Genomic DNA, 25415 nt, shown 5'->3' on the forward strand with positions numbered 1-25415 from the left:
GCTGTGAAGAGAGATCCTGCCAAGGTGCAGAGGCCGGGGCAGGACCTCGGCGCAGGTTACAGCTTGTGGGGGCTGCCCCTGGGAGAGCGGGGAGGGCAGGCAGGTCTGGCTGGACCTGTGCTGTGAGATGGAGTCATCTGGGGATGCGAGACAAGAAAAGATGCTCTCACCTCCCAAAAGCCCCCACGCTGGGCCAGGAGGTCCATGCCCTGGCCAGGAGGTCCATGCCCCGGGTTCCCAAGGGAGGAGAAGGGACTTCAGCTTCTGCTCTTTTGGGATCTTGGTGCCTACAGGCTTTAGGCTGAGCTCAACTCTGCTTAGGTTAAAAGATTCAAGAGTGTCTGACACGTGAGTCTAAGGAGACACTTTGCAAAGAGACTTTCACACTGAACCTCAGATTGATTAAAGTCTTATCCCTCTGAAAATTCAAATCCTTGGTAAAATAGGTCTGATTTACAGCAAGACAGCCGGTACCATGGCAGACAGGGTGGCTGACTTAAGGACCGATTCATTTCTTTATCTTCAAAGTGCCTTGGTGCTTCCACCAACAAACTACATACAAGAGGTTAAATTAGGAACCAACCCATACTCACCAAAATTAAAACCACAGCATTTTCTTCAATTAGCTAGTCGAAAGTACTTCCTCGTGTTAAGACCCCAGCACTGACATTTTAGATGACATTTCAAATTTTTCAAAAGCAAGAAAATTATCGTTAGAAATCAGCTTAAAATGCAAGTTTTCCTATTTAGGAACAGAACATACTGCAACACTTTATGCATAGTTTGTGTTTCTCCTGCTGCACCATTAAAAATACATTATGAATGTCAACCGCTAATTACTCTGACAACTAACTTTACTTCCCCTTGTGCTTTCCACACCAGACAGACTCAAAAAGAGGAAGACACAACAGTTTTTCTCCTAAAATCACAGATTAAAAGGGTAGGAATGAATCCCCGTGGGTGGATTTACTCTTAGTCGCATACAAGGTATTTTCAGCTGCTCTCTGGCACACTGTGAAAGAGCAGTGGAAAGAGAAAACAAGGAAAAAAAAATCTTGGTAGACCATGTAACACACAAAGCGATCATTTAATTTCTAGTCAGGGCTTTCATCAGAAAGCAAAAGTCTAGTCATGTATTTTCAAAGCATCTTAGCAAAACTGGGAATGAATCCTAGCAAAACTGGGAATACCTCCCACAACAGATACGGTGAGTTCAGCTGAGCCCAGCCTAAACGTAACCCACCAGCCGCGCAGTGCTAGGAAAGGTCTTGCGCATCCCCATGCACTTCTCCTGGTCGATGAAGAGCGAGTTGGCTTTGACGGCCAGGTCGTGCTCCAAGACCGACTTGGCATGAACCAGCATTTGCAGCGTGTCCTCAGCATCCCTCAGCCGCTGCTGAAGGCTCTGGATCGTCTCATCGATTTCGTGGACCTCATTGACAAGGCTGGAAAACAGCAAGAAATGCCCCTTAACAGTCCCATCATGAGGGTGGTTTCTAGCACGGCATTGCTGATGGGCTCCCTGGGCACAGGATTTCCCCCTTCGGCGTGCTCAGAGTAACTTGGACCCCCCATTTCTGGCAGATGCATGGGAAAGCTGAGGGCAGAGCTCCTCCAGACCTCGGTGGGGAGGCATGATTTAGTCTGCTCCAAGGCTTCGGCGATGTGCAGCCGCGTCTCCCAGAGCAGCTCGTGCCACCGAGATGAGAGATGAGCAGCTGTGGTTTCCTGTTCCCCTTTGGTTTTGCGGGTTTGTTGGTTCACCCTCCTGGATTTCCCTGTGCAGGGGTCCTCCCCACAACCACGGATGCACACACAGCCACACAGGACAGCTGGGAGAGGCTAAAAGTGAATGTGACACAAGTGGAGGACAGATAAAACAATGGCGTGCGTGATGCTAAACAGGCTCTGGGGCTGGGTTTAAATTGCTTTTAAAAGGCTTCGCATGGAATCATGCCCAGAGGGCTCCCAGGAGGAGGTGTGAGGTTCAGGGTGCCTCACAGGGGTCCTGCTGGGCTCTCAGGGCAGCCTGCTCCTCCACAGCCCCTTGGGGTGCAATCCCAAAGAGCTCACTATGTCCTTGAAAGGATTTCCAGTGTCCCCAGGGGAGGGGAGGACAGCCCTTACTGCTTCTCCATATGATGCACCCGTTCTTGCAGTTACCCAGAAGAAAGGAGCTAAGTGCTCTCAATGTGAGCCTGTCGGAGAGTAGAAGGGCTTATCCTTCAAAACTGAGCACTTCCAACCGCCGGGAAGCAGGCAGGAGAGAAGATGATGTTTACCCAAGTGGGGAAAATCCAGCCCCTCATGGGGTGGCATCAGGGGTGCCACGGTGTACACACAGCCATGGTGTACAGTCTCCTTCGTGGCTGCAGAGCCCTCCCAGCACCCAAAGGCTGGGATACCTGCTCATTGCTTTTGATTATATCAGTGCACTTATGGAAGGACTATTAAGAAAAAAAAAACATGATTAATTTTGTCATCCAGTGATGCTCCTGAGTGCTACCACCAGTGACTCCTCCACTGCCTTACCGGAGCTGGGCAGTGTCCCGGCACAGCTCCACGTTTGGTCTCCGCGTGCGCTCGTCCAGCCGGGTCTGAGCCACTTTTAACGGAGGCCCTTTGTCCCTAATGGCTTTTCGGATAGCTTCTATGTTCATCTCAATCTGGAAGATTTCCTGCAGTGTCTGGCATGAAAAAAACCACATGTGTAAATTAAAAAATATATTCTCAAGTGACCACATCATTTCCCTTTTCTCCTGTCCATCTGCAGAAAAAAACAAATTCAATAAGCAGACCCTGGGCTCAGACCACTGTCACTCTGACACATATCGAGGCACAGATCCAGCAGCGATTTCTCTTCAGGGAAAAGCCTCTCTTTGCTGTTGCTGTTGTATCAGAAGAGGTTTTGGAGCAGTGATGGATCTATTGAATTACCAGCTTCCCAAAATTACTGCTTGCAGGAACTGATCATCCATCAATAGCAACTAATAGAGGGAAGGTTTTTAATGGGTCCTCATTTAAGGACGTGGCATCAGCTCGCAGTGCTGCAAGCCCGGTCTCCACTCAGTTAATCAATACCATGTTGACCGCTTTTCAGGAAGCTTTCCATGAGACCCACCAGTCTGAGCCAGGTGCCCATCACTGACCTCCACTTACTCTGCTTGGCAGAGCAAACACACGGATACCTGTGCAGCAAACACAGAGCGCTGAGACTGAAAGCACATCCCTGGAGGAGAAACAAGCCTGCGAACCCCCTGGCAGGCACTCGAGCAGGGGCCCAGCAAAGACTTTCTGCAGGGCAGCCAGCACTTCTGAAGTAACTACCAGGAGATGCAACCAGCATTGGCATTTTCTGCTGGAGATCCCTGTGCTACCAGGCTGTTATCTAGGATGCACTAGCAAAGCCCAGTATCCCTGGAGATGCAATTACAGCGCCAACTCATCCTGCTCCAAGAAGAAAGCCCCCAATACTTTGAGTTTCAAACAGAAAATGATACTATAACCAACTTCTTTTGGTGACTGTTCCTCTGCTTGGGCCAGGTCTGCGTGGAGGGTCCTGCTTTGGAGGTGTCACTGGGAAGTGACAGGGTGACACCGAACGGGAGGGGTTCAGGCTACCTTGGCCAGGTGGGTCTGAATCTTGCTCTTGGCGTCAGCCATCTCGGCGATGCGGTTGGTGAAGGCGACGTTCACCCTGTTGAACTGGCGCCACATCTCGTTGGCCGTCATCACCAGCAGGTTTTCGATGTTGTCCCGCAGCTTGGCGGAGGCCGCCCGTTCGCTCTGGGAGCGGAGGATGTTGTCGTCCGTGAACTTGGCCCACGACTCCGGCACTGAGATCCTGGGGGAAGGAAAGGAGAGGCCCCCGGTGAGCCCGTGCTGCTGAAGCTGGACATGGGCAGGCATGGACCCTGCCAGGGAGCAGCGTGGATTAAGCACAGCCTTAATGGGAATCTATGGTCTTAATTTGACCACATGAAAGTGAAACATCTGGACACCATTTGTTCAACAACGCTTATCAAATGATGACATGTTCATGAAGACAACTGTGATACTTATGAAAGCTCAGACAAACAAAAGATTTCCCCAGAAAAACCAGAGATTTTAATCAGACCCCATATTTATACGTTCGAGGCATTTAAGTGCCAAGTGATTCACAGGTTCATGATGACGCGCAGATTACTGTCAATTTATTTTGCTTGTAACTTATCTCAGTTTCATACTAAACTGAACGAGCATTAGATAATATTCGATTCCCTGTGTGTGCATTCAGGATGAAGTTCTCGCCTGTGCAATAGTCCAGAACAAGGTCAACAAAAGACTTAAATACCACATAAGCTCCATTTAAAACATGCTGATCCTCGGCACATTTTACCCCCCTCTGAATTTTAACATCAAACCTTTGCAATTCATTTGTCTGTCTAAATATGTCTGAGCTCTACTGTGAATAATTATTCAAATACTAGAAAAATTGAATCAATGTACGTCCCTCCATAAACTGCACGCGTCTGTGTGAGCAGCAGATTTATTCCCTCAGCCCTTTGCCACTTAAGGCACATCTCTGCGAGGCTGGTTTAGGTCACCATTCATTTACTGCAGAGCCAAAGCCAAATTCCTGGCACCCAAAAGCAGCTGAACTCTATCCCAGGATCATGCTCTCTATTTCTTTATCTTCTGTGTCATTTCGGCTCCCTGCCAGGCCCCCTCCATGCTGGGCTGAACCCCCCAGACTTTACGTCAATGAAGAGCACTCAGGCAAGCACTGACACATCCTTGAAAATATGCATAAAATTAATGAGCTGTGCAGAGGTGCTGAACTGAATGCATTTTCAGGCTGATCTCTGAACTCTGACATAATGTTTAATTATATATTTAATTATATATTTAATTAATATTGGGACTCACTTTCACCCTCTGCGTGTTTGGGATCCAGCTGAAAGCAGAGGGTTGTGCTCCCTTTATGGTGAGCGGAGAGAAATAGCCCCTCCGAGGTGGGTGTCTCCAGGCGGGATGGATGTGCCATGCAGACGCACATGCCTTTAGGGTGGGCTGGGGACAATCAGCTCCCTGCCAGGGAGAGGCACCATGCATCCCGGGGACGGCTTGGTGCTCACGCGCCGCCCCACGTGCACTCACGTGGCATCGACCCGCTCCACCCCTTGGTAGTAGCTGATGCCATTGGAGGTGTTCCTCAGGTGGTGGCACTTGTCGTCAATGCGGTGGGCCGCCTGCTTGTTGACCAGGTCCCTCTCCAGCTCGTGCTGGGCCGCCCTGTTGGACCTTCAACACACAAGCAATAACCATCAGTGGGGATGTATGGGTGGAATGGCTTCCTCCCCATCCCGCTTCCCTGCAGCTCCTGCCCAGGCAGCTATGTCCTCCCATCAGCACCGCTGTCCACTTCCCATGGAGCCTGCGTGGGTTTTCCACCCACGGGGTGTGGGTAGAGCTGGGGGTCTGCTGGGGGTTCACATCACCACTGCAAATGCACAGCAGCCCTACAGCATGAGATGAGGAGCTCCTCCTTACGCGAGCTGGGCTTTCGCCTTATCCAGGTACCGCTGCATCCTTTCCTGGCACGACCTGATGACATCGACTTCCTGGGAAAAGGCAAAACATGACACCATCAGCATCCACACTCAATCATCCTGGTCACACCCATCCCCTCGGACCTCTCCAACCCTGCACACAGCAAGAACCTGCCTGCTTGTCTTTCTGCCCAAAGCGAACAGGCAGGGAGTGGAGAAAGTGCCCTCCAACCCCTGCGCTCCCGCTCGTGCAGCTGAGCCTGTGCACAGCGACTGGGAGGTGACAGAAGGATGCTGTGGCCGCAGCTACAGCCTTTGCATTCACTTTCAGGGTGGGTTAGTAAGTATTTTTTCATCTTGACATCAGTGCCAAGTGCTGGTTAGTCCCACTGCGTCGACAGGGACAGATCCTGACCCGGTATGAACAGTTATAGTGGTTCCCTGGGCCAGCAGCGCTACAAACCCCCATCCCCAAATCAGCATCTGCCCTTTTTGCTCCCAAAATGTTCTCCTCCCCAGGAGAAATCCCATCCATATGGGACAAGAAGAGATGAATTTTACTTTGGTGTAAATTCCCAGTCATTTCTAAGAAACATTCAGCTCCACTGGAGGAAGGCATGTGTTGCTCTCAGCACACTTGACTTTAGCACAAATCTATTATGTTTGTGAAACCCCAGCTACTGGAGGCAGGTGATTAGTGCTCCGAATCCAGTAATTTTTAACCCCTCCTGTCTGCAGGAGCCAACTGAAAAGCACGGCCTAAATGTGTCCTAAGCACTTAAAATCCAAAATGCCATAACAGAGATACTGATACCAGCTCTGATTATTTTCCTAAAATCTCATGACCTTTAAACTAATCTTCTTATTTTTTAGGGCCTGACTCATAAGAAAATATCTTCTAACGGAGCATTGGCTTCACAGTCCCAGGGGCTGCCATTTCCTTCCCAGTTTCACGATGCCTTTGCCGTGATTGTATGTCACTGTATCCTGCCTTAGGATCCCATCTTCTGTGCCAGCTCTTGTGGTGTTTGCTTTTTATTCGTAATTTAAAGCAGACTATACAAAGGCAGGCAGGAGCGCATGCTTTTATGATTTCTATAAAATATGTTGCCTAAGCACACATAGCAGCACTCCTACTGCGGCCACGCTGCTCTGAGCAAAGCAAAGCTGGGAGTAGATGTAATATCTTTTATTAGACCAACTGATATAGTTGGGAAAACCAGACAAGCTGTCAGGCACGCGCTGCCTTCTCCATATCTGCGTGTGATACATATATAGAGATATATGTATGTGATATAGATATATAGCTATATCATATGTATGTGATATATATACATATAGATCCTGTTCCGGCAGGGCTTTGAGAGGCAGGACGGTCTCACAAACTGCTTGAAGAGGGACAGAGGACCCTGATATGCTACACAAGCACACAGCTGATTTTCAGCTATTCCTTCCTCTGTAAGGGCAAGCCTTACCCACGCCACGTGGGCATGCTGCTGCGTGGGGGAACGCCATCCCCTGGCCCAGCAGGTTTTGGGGGTTTGAAGAGTTTAGCACCTCACCAGAACTAAGGAGCAAGTTAGGGAACAAGGCTGCAAAACCTGTTTAGCGCAGTTTAGGTAAAAATAGCTTTAACATGTGATCTGAGTTGCCAAGCTTACTGTGAAGAGCTGTTTCTCCACATCGTCGTGGACAAGGTCGATGCCCATCCTCTTCTCCCGGTGAAGCAAGCACTCCTGAGCGACCTGTTGGGGACATGCCATCACTGCGGGCTGCAGGGGCAGGGTTTCGTACAGGGACAGTCCCCATCTCAAGTAACGTAAGAAAAGAAATTATAGGTGGGCACAGAGACGACAGCAGGGGAAAAAAGTGCCCAGGGCAGCTGTTTAGCGGACAATGAGCAGCCCAGCTGCAACATCAGCATTAAATCAACATGAGGGAGCACACGTGTCCCTGGTGCAACCACAGCTGAATGCGGGGACCTGTGTCAGGCTTGATGCTGACCTTGCCAGAGCCTCGTAGTAAGACATGGGCTTTTCTCTCCCAAACCAGGATTTTGGATATACCGCTTATAAAAATATTTGGTTAAGCAAATACTGTTCTGATGTGCTCAGCATGTGCTGATAGGGGATGCAGCAGATGGCAAGGGATTTGTTTATTACTAACTTAACTAATGGTCTCTTAATAAAAACTTTGTAGACGTTACAGAGCTGCAATGAAACTTAATTAGATGTTTGAATGGCTGCAGATGTTTCAGCAGAAGGCTACAGCTTGCAGCCCACTGACATGGTGCTTACCTGGAGAGGGGCCTCCGTCTCGGCCAAGGCTCTCTCCAGTCGTTTCTTCATGTCTGTGAGGGCATTGGTCTCCCCAATCATCTCATCCAGCTCATGGCAGAGCTCTGATTTCCAAAATTCAATATCATTGACACGTTCTCCCAGGTTTTTGGTGCTTTCTACTTGTGTTTTCTTTGTCTGCTGATATTTATCCTGAATCATGAGGGAGGTATCAACTCTCAGACGCTCCGCATTTTGCCGGGAAATCTCCGACTCTTTGTAGTTCGTCAGGTTGGATCTGTACCAGTCGTCAGGGGTGTACCGGGTGAAAAGGGTTGTTCTGTTGGAAACAAAAGGAAGCATCTTGCTGGGGGTTAACCCCTGGGAGCTTTTGGAAAAGGGAGCCAAAGTTGGGTTGATGGCAGCTGTTTTATAGTAAGCTCTGGCCATCCAGGGGAGGCTGAAGCTCTGAGGCAAGGGGTGGTAAGGAAAACGGTTCTTATAGCTTGAAGCCATGGTGCTGATGGCAGGCAGAAACTTGGTAGGTGTTGATCTTGGATGGGCGCACGTTGCTGTTAAGGGACAGCCAACCAGCTCCATTCTTGAATGCTGCTATTCGTGTACGGGTCCTGCACAAAGGAGACAGAAGAAGGCAACCTCACTCAGTAAGCTCCTGCACTTGCATTACTTCTTACAGCAACACATGCAACTTATAATACAAACAGCGATGCACGCAGCACCCACACATCATCTGTACAGGCCTAAAACTCTTGAAAGCAAATCCCTTCTGACAGCATCCCAAGCATTCATATATATAAGGATTTGACTTTGTTGTTAGTGTCCAGCATCAGGTCTTGAAATGTGGAGGGAAACAAATCGTGGCTGCTAAGGGGAATGACAGATATTATGCCTTCATTTTCCTTAAATCTATCAATCCAGCGAAACTGTAGTTGCTGATTCTCTGCTATTCGTGTGTTTCTTTTGGCCGGCGTATCTGCGGATCTTATAGTACTCCAGATGTAATTTTCTCTTTAGAAGTTCCATTACCAGCCCCAATAGCTTTGGACACACAGCTGCTACCAACCCAGCACAATTTGCGGGCGAGGGACTCCATCCTCATCATCTCTATCTTCACTTGCATTAAATGCTTGAGTGAGGAGTCTGCAGGTGAGCTGAGCTTTGCAGGACTATATACAAATTTGAAAACCCCCCACCTATTTCAACCTAAAAAGAACAGCCATCTCTTTACTTGCAAAGGAAGAAAAATGTCTATGGCTCACCCGATGTAAAATAAATGTGTTTGGAAAGGAGATAGCCCACAGTGTCTTTTCAGAGCAACTCATAAACGCCAGCGTTGCAGTAACCCTAGGAGGAATAGCCACACAGGAAGATTTTGCCACCAATAACTGCATACGACACTGTGGATGCTACTGCTTTTTTCAGATTGAGGTTATGAGTCAATTGTTATCAGAAATATAATGCAGAGGGCCACCAAATGTACCTAACACACCTAATCTGAGGACAAACACTCAGGAGGGTATGCTGTGTTCTGTATGAAGCTCTTGTAAGGTTGCAAGTGTCACCCACTGGCAGGAATAAGTCCCTGTGGGTCTTGTAGCCAGCTGCCGTGTTGCAGGGACGTGTCCTTCCCCTAACACCGTCCCGTCCCCACTGCTCCCAGCCTGGCTCAGAGCCCTCGTGAAAGATCAGGACACCAGTGTGCTACCAGATCCCTGGATGTGAGTTGGGTTTGACATGAAGCAAGCGCTAAATCCCATTTATGACAGCATGGAATCAATTTTATTCCTTTAAATATTGGATGTTTGCATGAAATAAACTTGCTTTTATTCTAGAACAAAGCATCCATACAAGCAATCACATGACTTGAGGTTTAATTGCTCCTCCTGGGCTACCCTAATCAATTTGCATGTGTAGGCAAGCTAAGAGAGGCTGGCTTATTTTTAAAACCACAAAACCCTTGGGAAAGAGTTTCTTTCATTTTAGTCACCTCTGCAAAAAGGAAGGCCTCTCTCTATGCAAGGGCAGGACCAAGGAGTCATGGTTTCCTACTGGAAAGCTGAAGGCGATAGATGGGAGGCACACAGGGACAGGCAGGCTCTGCCCGTGAGCTGCTGTTACTGTATACCCGCGTAACCCTCTAATGCCAGACGCTCACAGCCCATTGACTCTCTTGGAGCCGTGCCCATTTACACCAGGTGATGAGCAGACAACACAACTCATTAAACTGTACATTTTCCAACACCTAGCTATGGGGACTGGTGATCTAAGAGACTTTTTGTGTCGTCCGTGCCTGTAATGGTTTGATGCATTCAGATGAACAGTGTCTCAAAATGCAGCTATTAAATAAATGAACAGCGAATGCAGGAGAATAACAGGTCCTTTAGCTAGGGCAAAGCAGAGAAAAATAGGGATGAGTCAGAGGGGAAAAGTGCACAGCCTGCAGCTGGGAAATCATTGAACTTTGAGGACTGTACTTTCAAGCCTTGCCCAATTTTGGCCATGCTGGCATGGGCTGCCCCAGTACCTGACTTGAGAGCAGCATAGCTGCGGGCACCGAGTCTCGCCCCCACATCCAGCCTGGCAGAAGAGGCTGTGGGACAGGCAGCGGGAAAATCACACCCTCAAATTTAGCAAAAAAGCTTTCGCAAACACGACGCTCCGAGCCAGTTTGGCAGAACCGAGGACGCAATGTCTGTGCTCAGGTCCAACAAAAACCACTGTGTGTGCCGGTTCCCACAAACCAGTCACTTCAGCCCTTTTGTCCCTGCTAGGGATAAACGACTGCGCTTTCCCTAGCTCTGTACCACTTATTTATACCTGAGAAACAGCATTCAGAGGGTGGGAGACGGCTTTCCTGGCTCCCACCCCTGCAAATAAATTATTCCCTTTCAGATACTGACAGACACACATTTAAGAAAGGGAGGAAAAAACCTTGGGAATGGACCGGGGTTACATTTCCCTGCATTTCCAGCTGAAATAAATACCCCTGCATCCCCCTCAGGATAAGCCATCCCCAGGTGACATTTTCTGCCACTCCTGAACACGGACACACGACGGGAGCCCCTGACCACCTAGTTTGGGTACCTTTGGATGATATTGGGGGGGGGATTAGGAGAAATACCTGCTTTTTTAGTCCTCCCCTCCCAGTTAAAGTACATGCTCGCCCTTAGCTACCTGAGCACGGGGTGGACTCCAGGGGTTTGGGGGTGCCCGGGGGGGCTGCTACTCACCGCTGTGCTGTCAGGCTCGGTGGCAGCACCGCTAGGTGCTGCAGCATCCCCGGTGCCGTCGGTGACACAGGGCCAGGGCAGCGTTGCCACGGGTACAGAGTGCTCAGGGTTCTGCCTGGGCAACTCCCTGGAGCTGCTATGGCAACCTGATGCAGCCTTTGGGCAACCTGGTGACACCCTTGGGCAAGAAGATACTCTCAGATGGCTTCCTAGTTTCCGCCCTGGACAACCTACTGCCCTTGCTGGGCAATGTTATGCAGCCCCAGGGCAACCAGGCACAGCCGTTAGGCAACTGTTGAGCAGCTAGACAACGCTCTTAATCATATGATTTTAGTTTTTGGTAGTCCTGCAAGGAGCAGGGAGTTGGACTCAATGATCCTTATGGGTCCCTTTCAACTTGAGTGCCCTCAGTGGTCAACCCAGTGCCCTTGGTGGGCAACCCAGTGTCACGCCTGAGCAACTCAATGCAGACTCTGTGTAACCTCGTGCCTTCACCGGGCAACTTGATCCTGTCCTTGGACAATGCCAGGTGCCCTTGATGGGCAACCCAGTACAGCCCTTGGGCATCCTACTGCCACCCCTGGACAACCAAGTGCTACCCATGGGCAAACCAGTGTCCTCACTGGGCAACCCAGTGCCAGCACTGGTGCTCCGGGGCCAGCCCGTGGCCAAGCGGAGGCCTCGCTGGGGCAGGCAGGTACCCCAGGGTGGGGGTGATGGCACCCCAGTGAGGAGATGCACGGTGTCCCCAGGAGCACAGCCTCATGCAGCACCACGGCATCACGCACCAGTCACCCAGTGACATCAGGAATGGTTCCTGGGAGAGGGCTCTTTCCCAGTTATTTCAGGCTTTAAACTGAGAAAAGGCACTGAAAGAGGGGGAGCCTGGTAGTGCCAGTGGTTAGCACAGCCACTCTGGCTAACACAAGGAGGTTTTTCTCCAACTTTTGAAAATGCCTATCAGGTCCGCTGTGAGGACCTCTGTGTCCCACTTTATCCAGAGGAAACATTTTCATTTACTTCATTTTACCGCTTTAGATTAACCATCAGCAATGTGGATGGTTCATCAAATATTCAGGCTGATACATCTGCATCACCGTAGCCTTTTTCAGTTTCTTCTTGTTTTCCCAGCTATTCCAGCTGCAGACTGAGACTGTACCAAAACGTTTTACAGCTTCGCGTGAGTGCAGTGACGCCCTGCCCCACCACTCCTGCCATCTGTGCACACACACACGGAGCTGGCCTCCATGAGAAAGCCATGCCTCTGCTGCCAAAGATCTGACATAAAAGATAACTCAAACTGTTTCATGTATACAAAGTTTAGCACACTTTGATTTCACTTTAAACACAAGTCTTGCTTTAGCCAGCTAAAGAATCAACTTAATCCCACTAGAAATAAAAAGTTCAGCACACAAGTTGCTTTTCTATAGCTAAATCAAATCAAATCATTTCAACTAAAGCAAGCCAGCCTCTGCCCTCGGCAGGACATGCGCACGCCCTCGGACCAGCCCTGCTCTGGTCCTCGCACGCTCCCAGCCTCCATCTATGCCCGCTCTCACTCCCTGCCCGGAGCTAATTTTGTTCAGATGAATCACTGCACGACAAGGAACACCACTAACTGTTGTAGGCAACCACACCATTTTTGAAGTATTTGCTAAATTAAGCAATAATAATTAGATAATATTGTAAATGGCCCAGGGGTGCTCTGCAGAGCACACGGACCAGGGACTTTCTGGGGAAGCACCCATGAGCACCGCGATGCAGAGGGACAGCAGGGGACATCAAAATCGATGAAGCTTTGGTCCCACAATAGAATCTGGAGTGGCTTTTCAAGTGAAGGGCTAACGATGTACCTAAAAAGCTGCAAAGATACGGAAAACTGGCACAGGTAAAACAAGCTATGTGACTCTTGAGCAAGAAGTTATCAACTGCATGCAGTAAATGGTCCCCAAATCCCTCGTGCTCTGGGTACCACACCAAATTAAGTGAACTATTCACATCGCCTTCACTTACTCCAGTAATTAAACCATGTCCCTTAATTGTGACTGCAACTCCAACAGCAGTAAATTCACTAAAATTACAAAACTACCACTCCTGACTCTCCTGGGGCATATCCAGTTTTGATGGATACGTGAGAACACAGTTTGTCCCAAAGCCTGGGCCATTTTAGCTCAGAATCAAACAAGAAAAACAAGGATGAAAATGTGAGGCTGATGTTAAGCTGTAATTTTCAGCACATCAGCCCAGGTTTGCCTATTTGACTAAACTGGAATTTCAAGGGATACATTTAGATACCTAAGTACAAAATCTACTGCCAAAAGCTGTCAGTCTTTCTGTCGCAGCTCTATATTCTCTCTGTCTATTAATATAGCATTACTCTGGATCATAAGCTACCCTTCTGAAAATACCCAGATCCAGATCTTTTATAGCATCCGTCATGAGTCTACATGTACCCATAACATTGCCCAGTCACAAAGTTTCACACCGCTTTTGAATATCCCTCTGTCTCCTATAAACACCGTACCTGCCTGAAAGGGATCAATTGTCCATTCAATAACAGAATAATTTTCAAAAGTCACCTTAATTAATGGAGAATTAAAAAAAAAAAACAAAAAACTGTGTGTGGTGCATCCCATGCTGTCACACCAAAGGACAAGGATGCTCATAGGCACTGCATGCTCCCGCCTGGCCCAGGGCTACTTTAGGGATTCAAACAGGCTTCAAGATTTTATCTGTTTATGAAACCAAGGCTGGCTCTTAGGGATGAGCTGCACGCACAGCTGCAGCTGCTGGCACAGTCCTACGGCAGGCTTCATCTGGCCGGGAAATGCGTGAGATTTTCCAGGGTTTTACTGGGTTTCCTGCGTTTGGGTGAAAATTATGAGTTGACCATAAAACACGGACGGCCAAGGACTCTCGAGGTAAGGCCTGGGCTGCTTTGATCTCTGTACGTGGCCAGTGGAAAAAGATGGTTATGGCCATCACTGAGCCCCCCACTGCCACAGCGGAGGCTGGGACTGGCAGGAGGAGGGCTGGGGGGTTGGACACCGAACCTGGAGGAGAGGGAGAGGAGTCTGAGCTGGTTGGCAAGGAGAAGGAGCCAGCTTTGGACACGGGCAGCCACTGGAGGTCATCTGGGTCTCTCCCTTCCTCTGCCAACAGCCCCTCAAAGAGCTTGTGTCCTTTTTCCATGGTTGAAGAAGCTCAAGTGCTTGTGCTGGCTCCTCCACAGCCCCGTGCAGTACCTGGAAGTGCCACCATCCTGCTGGCTGGACAACTTGGAAAACCCAGCTCCCCAGCCTGCTGGCAGGCACCTCTCTGTGCTCTGCAGGCAGACAGCTGAGCCCCAGCACGGCAAATATAAATAAATAAGGGGCAATGCCAAATTCAAATTTGTGGTTAATTCAAACTCATTTGAGTCACTTCCTTGGTATCCTTAAATAGCTACAAAAATGCAGTCCATCAACAGGTTACCCCAGCAGGACCTGACCCCCCTCCCTTGCTCTGGTTTGAGGTGGGATGACCTCTGCGATGTCCGTCAGCCTGTACTGGAGTAAATATAGTGTAAGGTAGGGAAGAATCAGCCCACAGTTAATGCTGCAATGCAGCCGGGACTGTCTGCACGTGCTGGCGAAGGCCTGAGAAACCACCTCACGTTGTCAGCACATCAGTATGTGCAGTCCTGCCCTGCACTCAGTTCTGACACAGGAGCTATTCATAGAAAAACTGTTAAAAATGCCTGTTGTGAAACCTTTCCTTTCTCTGAGCTGGAAGTGTGCCGTATGTATCCTGTTGCCCTGAAAGAGGCATGAGCAACAGCCCAAATATTTTGCACAAATCAGTGACAGTTACCTAAGCGAATCATTCCTTATGCATGCGTTTCATGTGCGTTTTTTTTAACTTTCTTGAGAGAATTAGTTATTTTTTTTCCAGAACCTCTGTTTCTGACGAAATTCACATCTTTTCCACCCTGACTTTTCTATCAATAAAGTGAGGGAATACATTTGAGCAAGTGGACGAGGGCAGGCTGCAGCGAGGGGAGGCAAAGCAAAACCCCTGCCCTGTCCTGCTCACCACCCCCTCATTCCCCTGGTGCAAAGGCAGGGGTGGCCATTCCCATCCCTCTCGTACCCTCGTCCCAATGGAGCGAGCCCATCCCACCTCCCGCCCTGCCTCAGAGCTGAGGGATCAGCTCTCATCTACAGCAACATTTCACCAAATTTCTCAAAGACACTGGGGAAATGACGGAGTTAAACCAGCGAGACCCGCTGTGTGGAGACACAAATGCCGTTTTACGCTGACGTCCCTCTGTCCTCACACAAAATTCCCCTGGAGCTCAGGATGCTCAGGAGCTACATGTGACATGTAATAGCAGGCCACTTGCCCCAGTTTGGCCCATGGGGGACATGCTGAACGGGAGTCACTTCACCTAAGTTTAGACATTGCAACCTAAATGATTTTCCTTTACAGTCGGTAGGAAGAAATAAGCCTCTCCAGAGGCCGTTATCCGAACTATCTTAGATGCTTTTTTTAGGATGAGGCAAATGGTGCAAGGGAAGGTACATTTCTTCCGTGTCCCATAAGAGATGCACAGAGCGATACCCAGACTTGGACGTCTAACTGACCCAGCGCAGATGAACCCGGACTCTCTTGAAAACACCCTTAGTCCTTCAGCAAGGCTAGACCTGATGAAAATCTACCCCTTGAAGTTTTGGGTTCCAAAGATATCAAGCACAGAAAATTGCCTCTAGACTAAGGTGAACTTCACCTCCGAACACGAGGCTCTTAACGAAGAGAGAAACCAATAAAGAGACCAAAAAGTAGACTGGCAGATGAATTATTCAGTCTAACCATAGTAGTGTTTGACTGAGCTTTCTAAACAATAAATGTGGCATGAATAAATCATTACAAATCCCTCCTTGAGCTCTCGTGATGAGTCACAACCACCAAACCACAGATGCTCAGGGCAGGCTGCTCTGCGCATCCACAAGGTTAAGACACAGATAACTCATCTAATCACAGCGATCGTGATCTCAGAAAATGTAATAATTTACTGGTGATGTTCTCAGCGGTGCCCAAGGAACTATCAGAAAGAAAAACCATGGATTTTGGGGAAAGCCTCCCTGTAGCCACTTCATTACACCATGGGCTCGTGGGGCAGGGTCTGGATTTTGCTCTCTATATTGGCCTCACCGCAAAGTCCAAGCTATGGGGAAAGTGTGCTTCAAATTGCATCCAACAAGCAAAGGGTTGCTCACACCATAAAATTCAATCGACGACACAAACAAATAGGCGTACAAGCAAGTAGGAGACAGTCCTACACACACCCACTGACTCACAGTCATATAAAAGGTCTGGACATCGGCAGGAAAAAAGATGAACGCACACCCAGAGCAGAGGATGCAGAGCATCACAGCGCAACTCTGGCTCCCTGGGACCTGCCAGGAGCCTGACGGGAGTTTTGTTCTTCCAAACAAGTTCATACAAGGTCACATTTTGGGGTCACCTCCATGGCACGCAGAAAAGGCCTTAGGAAACCATCCCCAGCTAGCTTTCCTTTGTATGTCCTGTCTTGCTGTAGCCCTTGATTTATCAAAGGTGCAACCTTCCAGCCACCCCGGGGGCTGACTTCTTTCCAGGGAGGAGGCCAGGCAAAAACTGTTCAGAGCTAACAGCATTGTGGTCCAATAACTGATGGAGGGGGGAAAAGGGAAATGAAACCAGTTTCTCTATATTTGCCTTGAAATATCCCACCCGTGAAAGCATTTAACCATGTGCTGTTTATTAACATCATGACCAGCCCCATTATTTGAGGGCAATTTAAATACAAACTTAAAATTGAGCCCCAGCCTCTGAGATCCGCTGAGTAGAAATAGATGGCTCGCGTGATTGATGCTACGCACATGCTTTTGTGCTTAGCTGAAGTGAGTTATTGGTGGCCTCTCCATGCTCGTATACAGTCCTCATTTCTGAGCCAGATGTGAAAGCAATTAGCACAATGGGAAGACTATCTTTAAGTCTGTGGGGCTTTTTATAGGTTAGTGTTTATTTTTGGACCTACTTTCTTGAGGTGAATTTTGGCAGGCCACTCAAGGACTGGTTTATGTCATGACTGGCTATTGTTTAAAGTTTTTTATTGCTCTGGCAAGGGCTTGGGCTGGAAAGGGGAGGGAAGAGCTATTGTATTTTTTTTTCTCTGTCATCGTATTCAGGCTACTATTTCTCAGACAGCAAAAGGATCACAAAGTCTGCAGAGCCGATAGGAAAGACCTCAGCTTCTGCTTCCTCAGGAAACAGCGAGGGCTGAATGCAGCCCCGTTGTGGAAGTGCCCAGAAAGCTCATCTGGAGAAAAAAAACAGCCTTCGTGGAAATTGCTTTTAAAAAGAAAGAAAAAAATATATGTCTCCCCTCACTTTTCAGCTCCCTTTGCAGCACTGCCAGGGTGCTCTTTCCATGGTCATATAAACGCTCTTCCCCATGGCAGTAAACTTTCACGAAGGAGAGACGCGCCTCTGCACTGTCCCATGGCACAAGCCCTTGCTCGTCTTTTGCTGCCGCTCAGAAGGACACGACTGGAGAGGAGCCTTTGCTGCAGAAAAGCCCCTAATTCCTGGGATGGATACATGGGGAAATAACACCAAATAATTCCAGTGGACCAGCTACTCCTGAGACTGATGGAGCTCCAGAAGAGAAAGGTCCCTGTAGCACTTCCATCAGTGCAGCGGGGTGCCAGCGAGGCACTGGACGGGTCTGCGGAACCCTGCCCCACTGCTACCGCACTTGTCCAGCTCAGGGGGAAGAAAGATATCTCCCAGTGCGCAGTTACCTCAGTAAACACTCAGCAAATGTTCCTTGCAGGAATGGTTGCAGCAAACGTGCTGGGCACAGCATTGGGAGCTCCTTGATATTGCATTTAAGCTCCCGAAGTGCATCTGTTCTGTTTCTGCAGCAGCAATACGCTGCGGCTGAGCTGTGAGCAAGGCTCCGCTGTGATACACGTGGTACAGCCAGGTCGGGAAAAACACAGCCAGCTCAGGGAAAAAATACTCTCGATAAGGTGAGACGTGGGTGTGCGGTGACCTGACTCCCCCCAGGCCAGGGGGAGAAGTTGGCCAGTGCTCGCCCCATCCTTGCTCCCATGCCTGCTCCCTCATCGGGCTTAGGATACAACCAGCTATTCAGGCTTGAGTAGGCAGATGAGAGAAAGCAGAGGGAACACCTTGCTCCGCTCCATCCCCATGCACCTGCCCAGGGGACCTCAGAGGGCTGCAGCCAAAACACAACAATTTAGATACCAGTTGCTTTTATTGGAACTTTCCAAAACACAGGCAACCTTGACTGGTCTGTCCCTAACATGCTCACAAAACACACTAAGCGCTTGTGACTACAATTTATTTTAAAACACTACCCAGACTGCTTGACTGATTTTGACGCTTCTGCAAAGAGATCACCGACAGAGTTACTTCTGCTAAAAATAAAGCAGTAATTCCACATTTCAGTATCACTTATTATTCAGGATCTAACTCCAGACAAAATTTCCTTTTATCAGATTTGGCCACTGAGACCTCTGATAAGCATAAAGTCTGTGTATTTAAGAGCCATTTCGATATGCGACGTGAAGAACTCCAACTACATTTAGTTGCTGGATAAGGACAACAAAGCAGCCTACCTTGCTTGGCCAAATATTAGGCTGGAATTGGAGCCTGAATCTGAACCGTCTTTTCCTTTCAGAAAATTTGGCTTTCTTACCACATTTGTGACTGGCCCTTATAGCTGTCCCAGCCCAAGCCAGGATGCCTGAGATGGATCCGCCAGCAAAGTATGGGATGAATTTGGATCCACTCCCAGCGGCAGCCTGTGACACTCAGGGCCCTCGGTGGTTTAGGTCAGCATCGCTCTCTGGTTTCCATACATCAGCAGCCGCTGGGGTTGGAGGATTACGGAGGATGTTTACTACTTCAAAACAAAGGGAAACCATTTCCATGTAAAGCTAACAAATAATTAAGACAGCTGCGATCAGATTAGATCCCGTGAATAACTTGATATCATTTGGTAGATTTTTTTTTTTTGCTAGAAAAGGCAGATCAAATTTCCTAATAAAACCCCCTATTTGCCTACCCCTGCAAGTGTCTTTCGCTGTGCATCTGTCCCCGCTGTGACAAGCCAGCAAGAGGAGCGTTTCTGCTCTGCCATGCCCTGCCGCAGACCTTTAGAACTATCATTAAGATTTCATTACGTCAATATTTTGCCTGATACTTTATCTCATATTACATGTAATTTTTATCCTTGGAACACTGTGGTCCACTTAGCCAGATGGAGTACGCGGTGCCTGCTAAAGAAAATGGAAAAGCAGGGTTGAATCCATGGGTTTCTTCTCCTGCAAGTGGCAAATATTTTCAAGCAGTTTAAGCAAAAGGTGTTTTCTGATTGTGTCCTGAGCAGCCTTCAAAAAAAGGTTAATTCTGGCATGTCTTGGAGAGATGAATATTGCTCGGACTAATAGGTAAGAGGATGAAAGTTGTTGATGTCTCTGCACACTGAATGCTCACAAAGGTTTGCTCCAAAAGGCACCTACGGGCCAGTTTGGTTTGGGGTGTGAGTCAACAGCTGAGGTTTTCACCTGCATCCCCAAAAGTGATATGCCAGTCTCTCAGTTTTCCTCTAAATCCCATAGCTTCTTCCTGAGTCTTGCCTTACACAATTCTAATACAAGGCACAAATGCTTTGCATCAGTCCTGGGACACGGATCGGGGTGCAGAGCAGTCAGGGAATGAGCAGCCTGCCCAGAGACAGAGCCCACATTGCTTTACACACTGGTACCACGGACCCAGGGACAGGACTCCTTATTGCCACGAATTCCCCAAAGCCACCGCTCTGTTGGTCTGTGAGTGCGCAGTAGGATTTGTTCAGCTGCAGGGAGCTCTGCAAAACCCATCCCCAGGAGTGTGCCCAGGGGTAAATTCCTTCCGACAACTGGGTGGTGCATGGAAAGATCTACAATGACCCCAAAGCCCCTTCCTCCAGGTAGGGAGCCCCCCAGGGCAGACGGGGGAAGCTGTGCCAGATATCTGCACACTACGGGAGAATCATGAAGGTATCCTCATGGTTACAGGTGCCAATTCTGGTGCTGGAGCCTCATCAGTTTACCTGCTGCACAGCTCCCTCAGTCCTCGCTGCTCAACTGAGTAGAGATTTACTAAACCAAATAGAGATTTGCAAGCCGGGACTCATTCCCTACCCAACACAGACTGGCTGGCTCTATGGTAGACATCACCCATTCTGTTCCTCAATGGTTTTTTTTTCCTTAACCTGTATTAAAAAAACCTGCAAATAGTTTTCTGCCTGATACCATGCAGCACTAACAGAGATACAAGTCTCTCTGAGTAGCAAGACACAGATAACTGATGTTAACCAGAGCATCCTGCAGCCTCTTGCTCGCTGTTTTGCACCTACTCCACAGCAGCTTTTCCCGTGACCTGGGAGCCAGGCTGGGCTTTCCCAGTGTCACCAACAGTCCTTGGAAAGAAAGAGCTGGACAGAGATGTCCTGCACCCAGAAACTCATCACACAAATGAACCTGAGGGTGGGCAGGAGGGAGCCTGGTGCTGGTGAGCCCACGCCAGGACACGATCTGCCTTCGCCCGTCAGCTATATGAAGCAAAACAAACCACCCTGATTTCACCTTAGAACAATGAAAATAGATAAAACCAGATAAAGAAAACAAAGTAAATAATAATGAGAAGAGATTTGCAATAAATCATGAAAGCTGGAAAAGGACACTAGGAAATTAACATTTTCCCATCCTTTGTTGAAAAATGGTCTTGCGATGTGCTTGCCCTGACCATCTGCAGTCACTAACAACTGTAGAAGCCAGAGCACCTGAAGAGACCAGTAGCACTTGAGAAACCAGTGGGGCCACTGCTCATCTGAGTGGAGCAAGACGATGCCAGTTTAGCAGCAATATCTGCCGGGGCTGAAGCTACGGGCAGTGACTCCTTAAAAGATTTCCAGGCTAGAGTGAAAAAAGTGTTTATCCCAAGCCAAGTAGCTATAAAAACCCAGCACAGGAGTGTGGGGCCACGTGCTTTGTTGTGAAGAAGCCCTTTGCACCCGCTTTCAGAGACAAAATGTAAGGAAGAGAGGTGCAAATACTGTGAAATAATGAATTTATCTATTGCTTTTCAGTCTGCAGCTCTGCCTGTAGATGGGCTTGTGCAAGGCTGGATACCATGAGCACCACATTATTCCACCTGAGGGGTGAGGAGGGATGTTTTTCAGGAGCTCAGGAGAGCAGGGAGATTCCTGAGTACAACAGAGGCATCGGTGAATGAAACCTGGGCTCAGAGCAAGGGGAAAATAAATGGTGGGTGGCTTGGTGACAGCGAGAGCCGGGCGTACGTGCCGTGGCTGCCCCGCTGCCGTACGGCTCTGCTCCCTCTGACCGCATGCGCTGGCCCTGGGTTTTTTATTTTATTTCCTAGGTGGTCTGCAAAGGAGACGTATGGACATAAAACTGACTGATTTCCTGGAGATGATTAAAAAAAAACCCAGAAAATAAGCGGGGGAGGGAATCAAAGGAGATAACCTGGCACTTTCATGTCCTTGTTTTCCCAAACACGCTTTGGCAGCTGGGTCTGAAAACAAGGGCAGGAGCATCACGTGGATCAAAAACCTTTGGCTGCTTCAAAGATAGTCCATATTCCTTTGGCACGGCAGACTCCGGCTGGCGTCACCCTCACCACCAGCACGCTGAGCAAAGACAACCCAAAGAGTCGTTTGTGGCACTAAGACAAGACCTTTGCATCCACGTGGAGGGGAGAGCTGCAGCCCCAGGACCCACCGGTGAGGGTGGACCTCCTCCACTGACGGGCACGCAGCGTGGACTCGCGGAGGCGCGTTTGAAGCCGTATCTCAGCGGAAATGTTTTTTCCTCTTATCTCTGCGGAGGGTTTATTCCTCCGTGTGTGCGAGCAGCAGGAAGGAGGCAGCTCGGGCTGGACCAGCCCTTCCTGCAGCAGAAATTTTGGCAGGAGCTCAGCTCCTTGGCTTGATTTTTCACAAACAAGCACCAAAGGGTTTCAGGTTTGCAGCCTGGTGGAACTCACATTTTTACATCTTATTATTTTTCCCTCTTTCCAGAGCGTGAGAGTCAGCTCCTGGGGGGGTTTCAGGGTTTTGTGCAAGCTATCTTTCAGATTTGGGTTTTTGTGGTTTTGTTACACCCACCTTGAGTTTTATTTGAGAAGGGCCCAAAATACAAAGTCAGTAACTGGCCAAACCCAGCAGGTTTTGACTGGTTTTAGGCCAACGGTTTTCAACCCACCTGAATACATAAATCATCTCAGTTGTAAAGCTCGGCTATAAAAGCAGAGACAGTCCATTCACTTTCTTATGCACTTAACACCAAGCCAATATCATGATATTTAAGGTTTGACACATGCTCCTGAAAACCTTGGGATTATGCTATTTAGCGTTGCGTATCACCGGAGTCTGGTTAATGACTTCAGGGGAAAAGCTCAATCCAAATGCGACACCAAAGTGGCACAGAGGAAAGCTTCAAACGCAGCGCCAGGAAGGATGTACCAGGAACAGGTACAATATATAGGAACTGGGAAGATGCAGCTTGCACCTCCAGGAGATGTTAAGCTTCAGTATCTGAGGGTGTTTATAACTTGTGAGATTTAAATTCCGCTGCCAGCATTGAAAGAAAGGAAATAAGGGCGGAAGGACCTGCCTGTGCTGTCAGGTTTTATTGTTTCATTGTGACTTCCATGAAAATCAGTATTTTTCTTAAAGCCACAATTCCTAGGGTCATAAGGCTATATGAGAAACTCATCTCTCGCTCCGAGATCGCTCTCTAAACCTTGTATTTGCATAGAAAATGTGGCCCCAAAAGGGGAATATTAAAGTCAAAACTGTTCAAATGATGCAAACCTATATTTTCTAGGGAAAAGGGAGTGGGACTACAGACTCCACCCATGCAATTCTCTTCTTGAACTTCATAGGACCTGGGGTACTCCAGCACTGCACTTTTTAAACCAAAAGAGATTGGAACAAGAGTCCTCCCTACCCCAGACATGCACAGCCGCGCACAAAAGCCTTCCAGCTTGGTAGCACCTGATCAGAGGATAACTCACAGTGGAAGACACTTCAGCAGGTCATGCCGCTCAACCTCGTCTTTTCCACGGGACGCCTTTGCTTCTCTCTGCCAGGACACACCGAGCACGGCTGGGGCATCCTCTCCTTGCTCCGGGATGCAGCACTGCAGGTGTGCACCCTGCCCGGCCGCGCCATGGGCTCCAATGGCAGCGGGGTGGAGGATGCCAATGCACGTCCACGCAGGGCGGCCGGCAGGTCTCTAAGGAACAGCTCCATCAACCCAAGGAGCCGGTGAGCCGCTCTAATCCCTGGTCCAAGGGGCCGTTGGCAGCTCCGAGCCACCTCAACAGGCTTGGATACTCTGGGGGCGATGACCAGTGGTCAGAGTTGAAACCCATCACTTCGCAATTACAGCCTGGCTACTTAGGGAAAGCACTTCTCGTTTCCCCCGACTCTTTTTCCTCCTGACAGCATCCTGCCCCGCAATGGGGAAGGGCTATTCTTAGAGACCTCTATTTTGGGTTGGAATGCTGGAATTAAGATCCTTCCTTCCTTTAAAGAAAACATGCCAAAAGATATTGAGAAAGCTTCACCCCAGTTTGAAGGCTAGATTCTGGCTGCTGAGTGAAGCAGATTTGTTTGTTAGCTTAACATTTACCAGGGGCCGTGATGTACCAGGAGCCGCTGGCACCACCCCACCACCCTCCTGAGGCTCTGGGAAGTCAGGCGGTATTTCCTTTAATGTGCTGAGTAGCTACCATGGGCTTTATTCATTTCCTCTTTCTTGGCAATGCTTTGTATCGGCTTCAAATAGATTTAGTAAAATATTTTCCATCAAAACTTTTTTTGACAGAAAAGGGCTTTTGGACACAATGGAAACTTTTGTGGAGAAGAAAAATTAAAATAAAACCTGATCAGCTGGTGTTGGAGACCTTTGTTAGAAACTCAAAGTTGTTCTCCTCCTTGGAAACATTTTTGGGAAGGTCCTGCTGATGCAAAAGATGCTATTTTTTCAAGGTGAATACAAGTTTGTTGTGGAATTACCAGAAAAGTTCTCATGCAATTATCACTCCCAGACCAGAAATCGCTTGCAAGGGGGTGAATCTGATAGCAGCAGCTCCCAGGCAGAGCCGGGAGCAGACCCTGGGGACATCTCTTGGCTTTACAGCAGTGTTTGCTGCTTCAGCACGGGTCCCCTGCCCCTGCAGAGACCAGGCAGGAGTCTGCAGAAAAGAGTCCCACTGACTGTTTTTGCCTCCAGGTTAGACCACGCTGTCCCAGGCTCAGGCATCGCAGCCTCCGGGCTCTCCTACCCCACCCTGGGGCAATAAGGCAGCTCTGTTCCTTCTACATAACAGCACTCAAAGTTTAAACTGAGGATGAAATGCACTTTTCCTCCCTAATGCAGGTTTCCTCCAGTGCTACAGGTTGCCACAGGGCTGCATGGTAGATGTTCAAAGGTGTCTCGAATGCCAGAATAAATATGGCTTTTCACAGGTAACAATACAGTAAGATTTCTGGAAAACTGCATAAAATAATATGTATTCACCTTGCCTTTCAAGTCTATTATCCCAAGGACGTGGAAAGGTTGCTGGTTTCATACAGCAGCTGAGATGCTGACGTAGCCACAGGACTCCAAGATCTGGGGGCTTGAAAGGAACAAACCTAAACATCTCGGTGCTCACCATAAAATCAAATTAGCTGGTAGCGAAACCTTCCTTCAAAATGACTGGATGGAATTACATGGCAGAAACCTAGAGGCAGTAAGGTTTGGACCAAGGAAGCGGCTCTGTTTGCACGGGGGCTGTATCAAACCACGGCGTTTCCCCCACAGACGCGTCCCGCGATCCTGGCGCAGCTGGCTCGGCACCGACCCCGAAACGTGGCAGCTGGGGCTTGCCTGGCCCCAGCAAAGCCCTGGCACTGCACAGGACCAGGGGGGCCCCGGGCTCTCACTCCTACCCTCCTCCACGTTTTCCCTTTCCAACAGCAATGCCAATGCAGCAATTTTTCTGGAAACCTTGAAAATAAATTCTCACCGCTGCCTCTTCCTCATCGGGTGCTGGAGAGACCCGATACAGGACAAGCACCCTGAGGCTGTGGGTGCCTCCTACGTGCTCCCCATCACTGGACAACGTTCAGCCGAGGTGAGTAACCACCACCCACATCTTCCCTGGGGGTCCCCCGTGCAAACCAGCACAGACTGCTGCTACTCACTCGTACGCATGCACGCTCCATAAGGATTTTAGTATTTTGC

The 25415-nt window shown here is 48.9% G+C and overlaps 1 protein-coding gene across 1 annotated transcript in view; it reads right to left on the minus strand.

Annotated features, from left to right (window-relative positions):
- Window positions 1-1228: 1228 nt before the first annotated feature.
- Window positions 1229-25415, minus strand: part of TEKT3 (tektin 3) — an 83895-nt gene continuing 59708 nt past the window's right edge. The window contains exons 3-9 of the mRNA XM_009474819.2: window positions 7829-8436; window positions 7193-7276; window positions 5533-5603; window positions 5140-5283; window positions 3622-3844; window positions 2533-2687; window positions 1229-1445 (exon numbers count right to left, since the gene is read on the minus strand). Of these exons, the coding sequence (XP_009473094.2) occupies window positions 1229-1445; window positions 2533-2687; window positions 3622-3844; window positions 5140-5283; window positions 5533-5603; window positions 7193-7276; window positions 7829-8407 (1473 nt within the window). The 5' untranslated portion in view covers window positions 8408-8436. The remainder of the gene's footprint in view (window positions 1446-2532; window positions 2688-3621; window positions 3845-5139; window positions 5284-5532; window positions 5604-7192; window positions 7277-7828; window positions 8437-25415) is intronic.

Source organism: Nipponia nippon, unplaced genomic scaffold (assembly GCF_047370975.1).
Source record: "Nipponia nippon isolate SJK-2023a ecotype South Korea unplaced genomic scaffold, ASM4737097v1 scaffold_14, whole genome shotgun sequence".
Taxonomy (NCBI): domain Eukaryota; kingdom Metazoa; phylum Chordata; class Aves; order Pelecaniformes; family Threskiornithidae; genus Nipponia; species Nipponia nippon.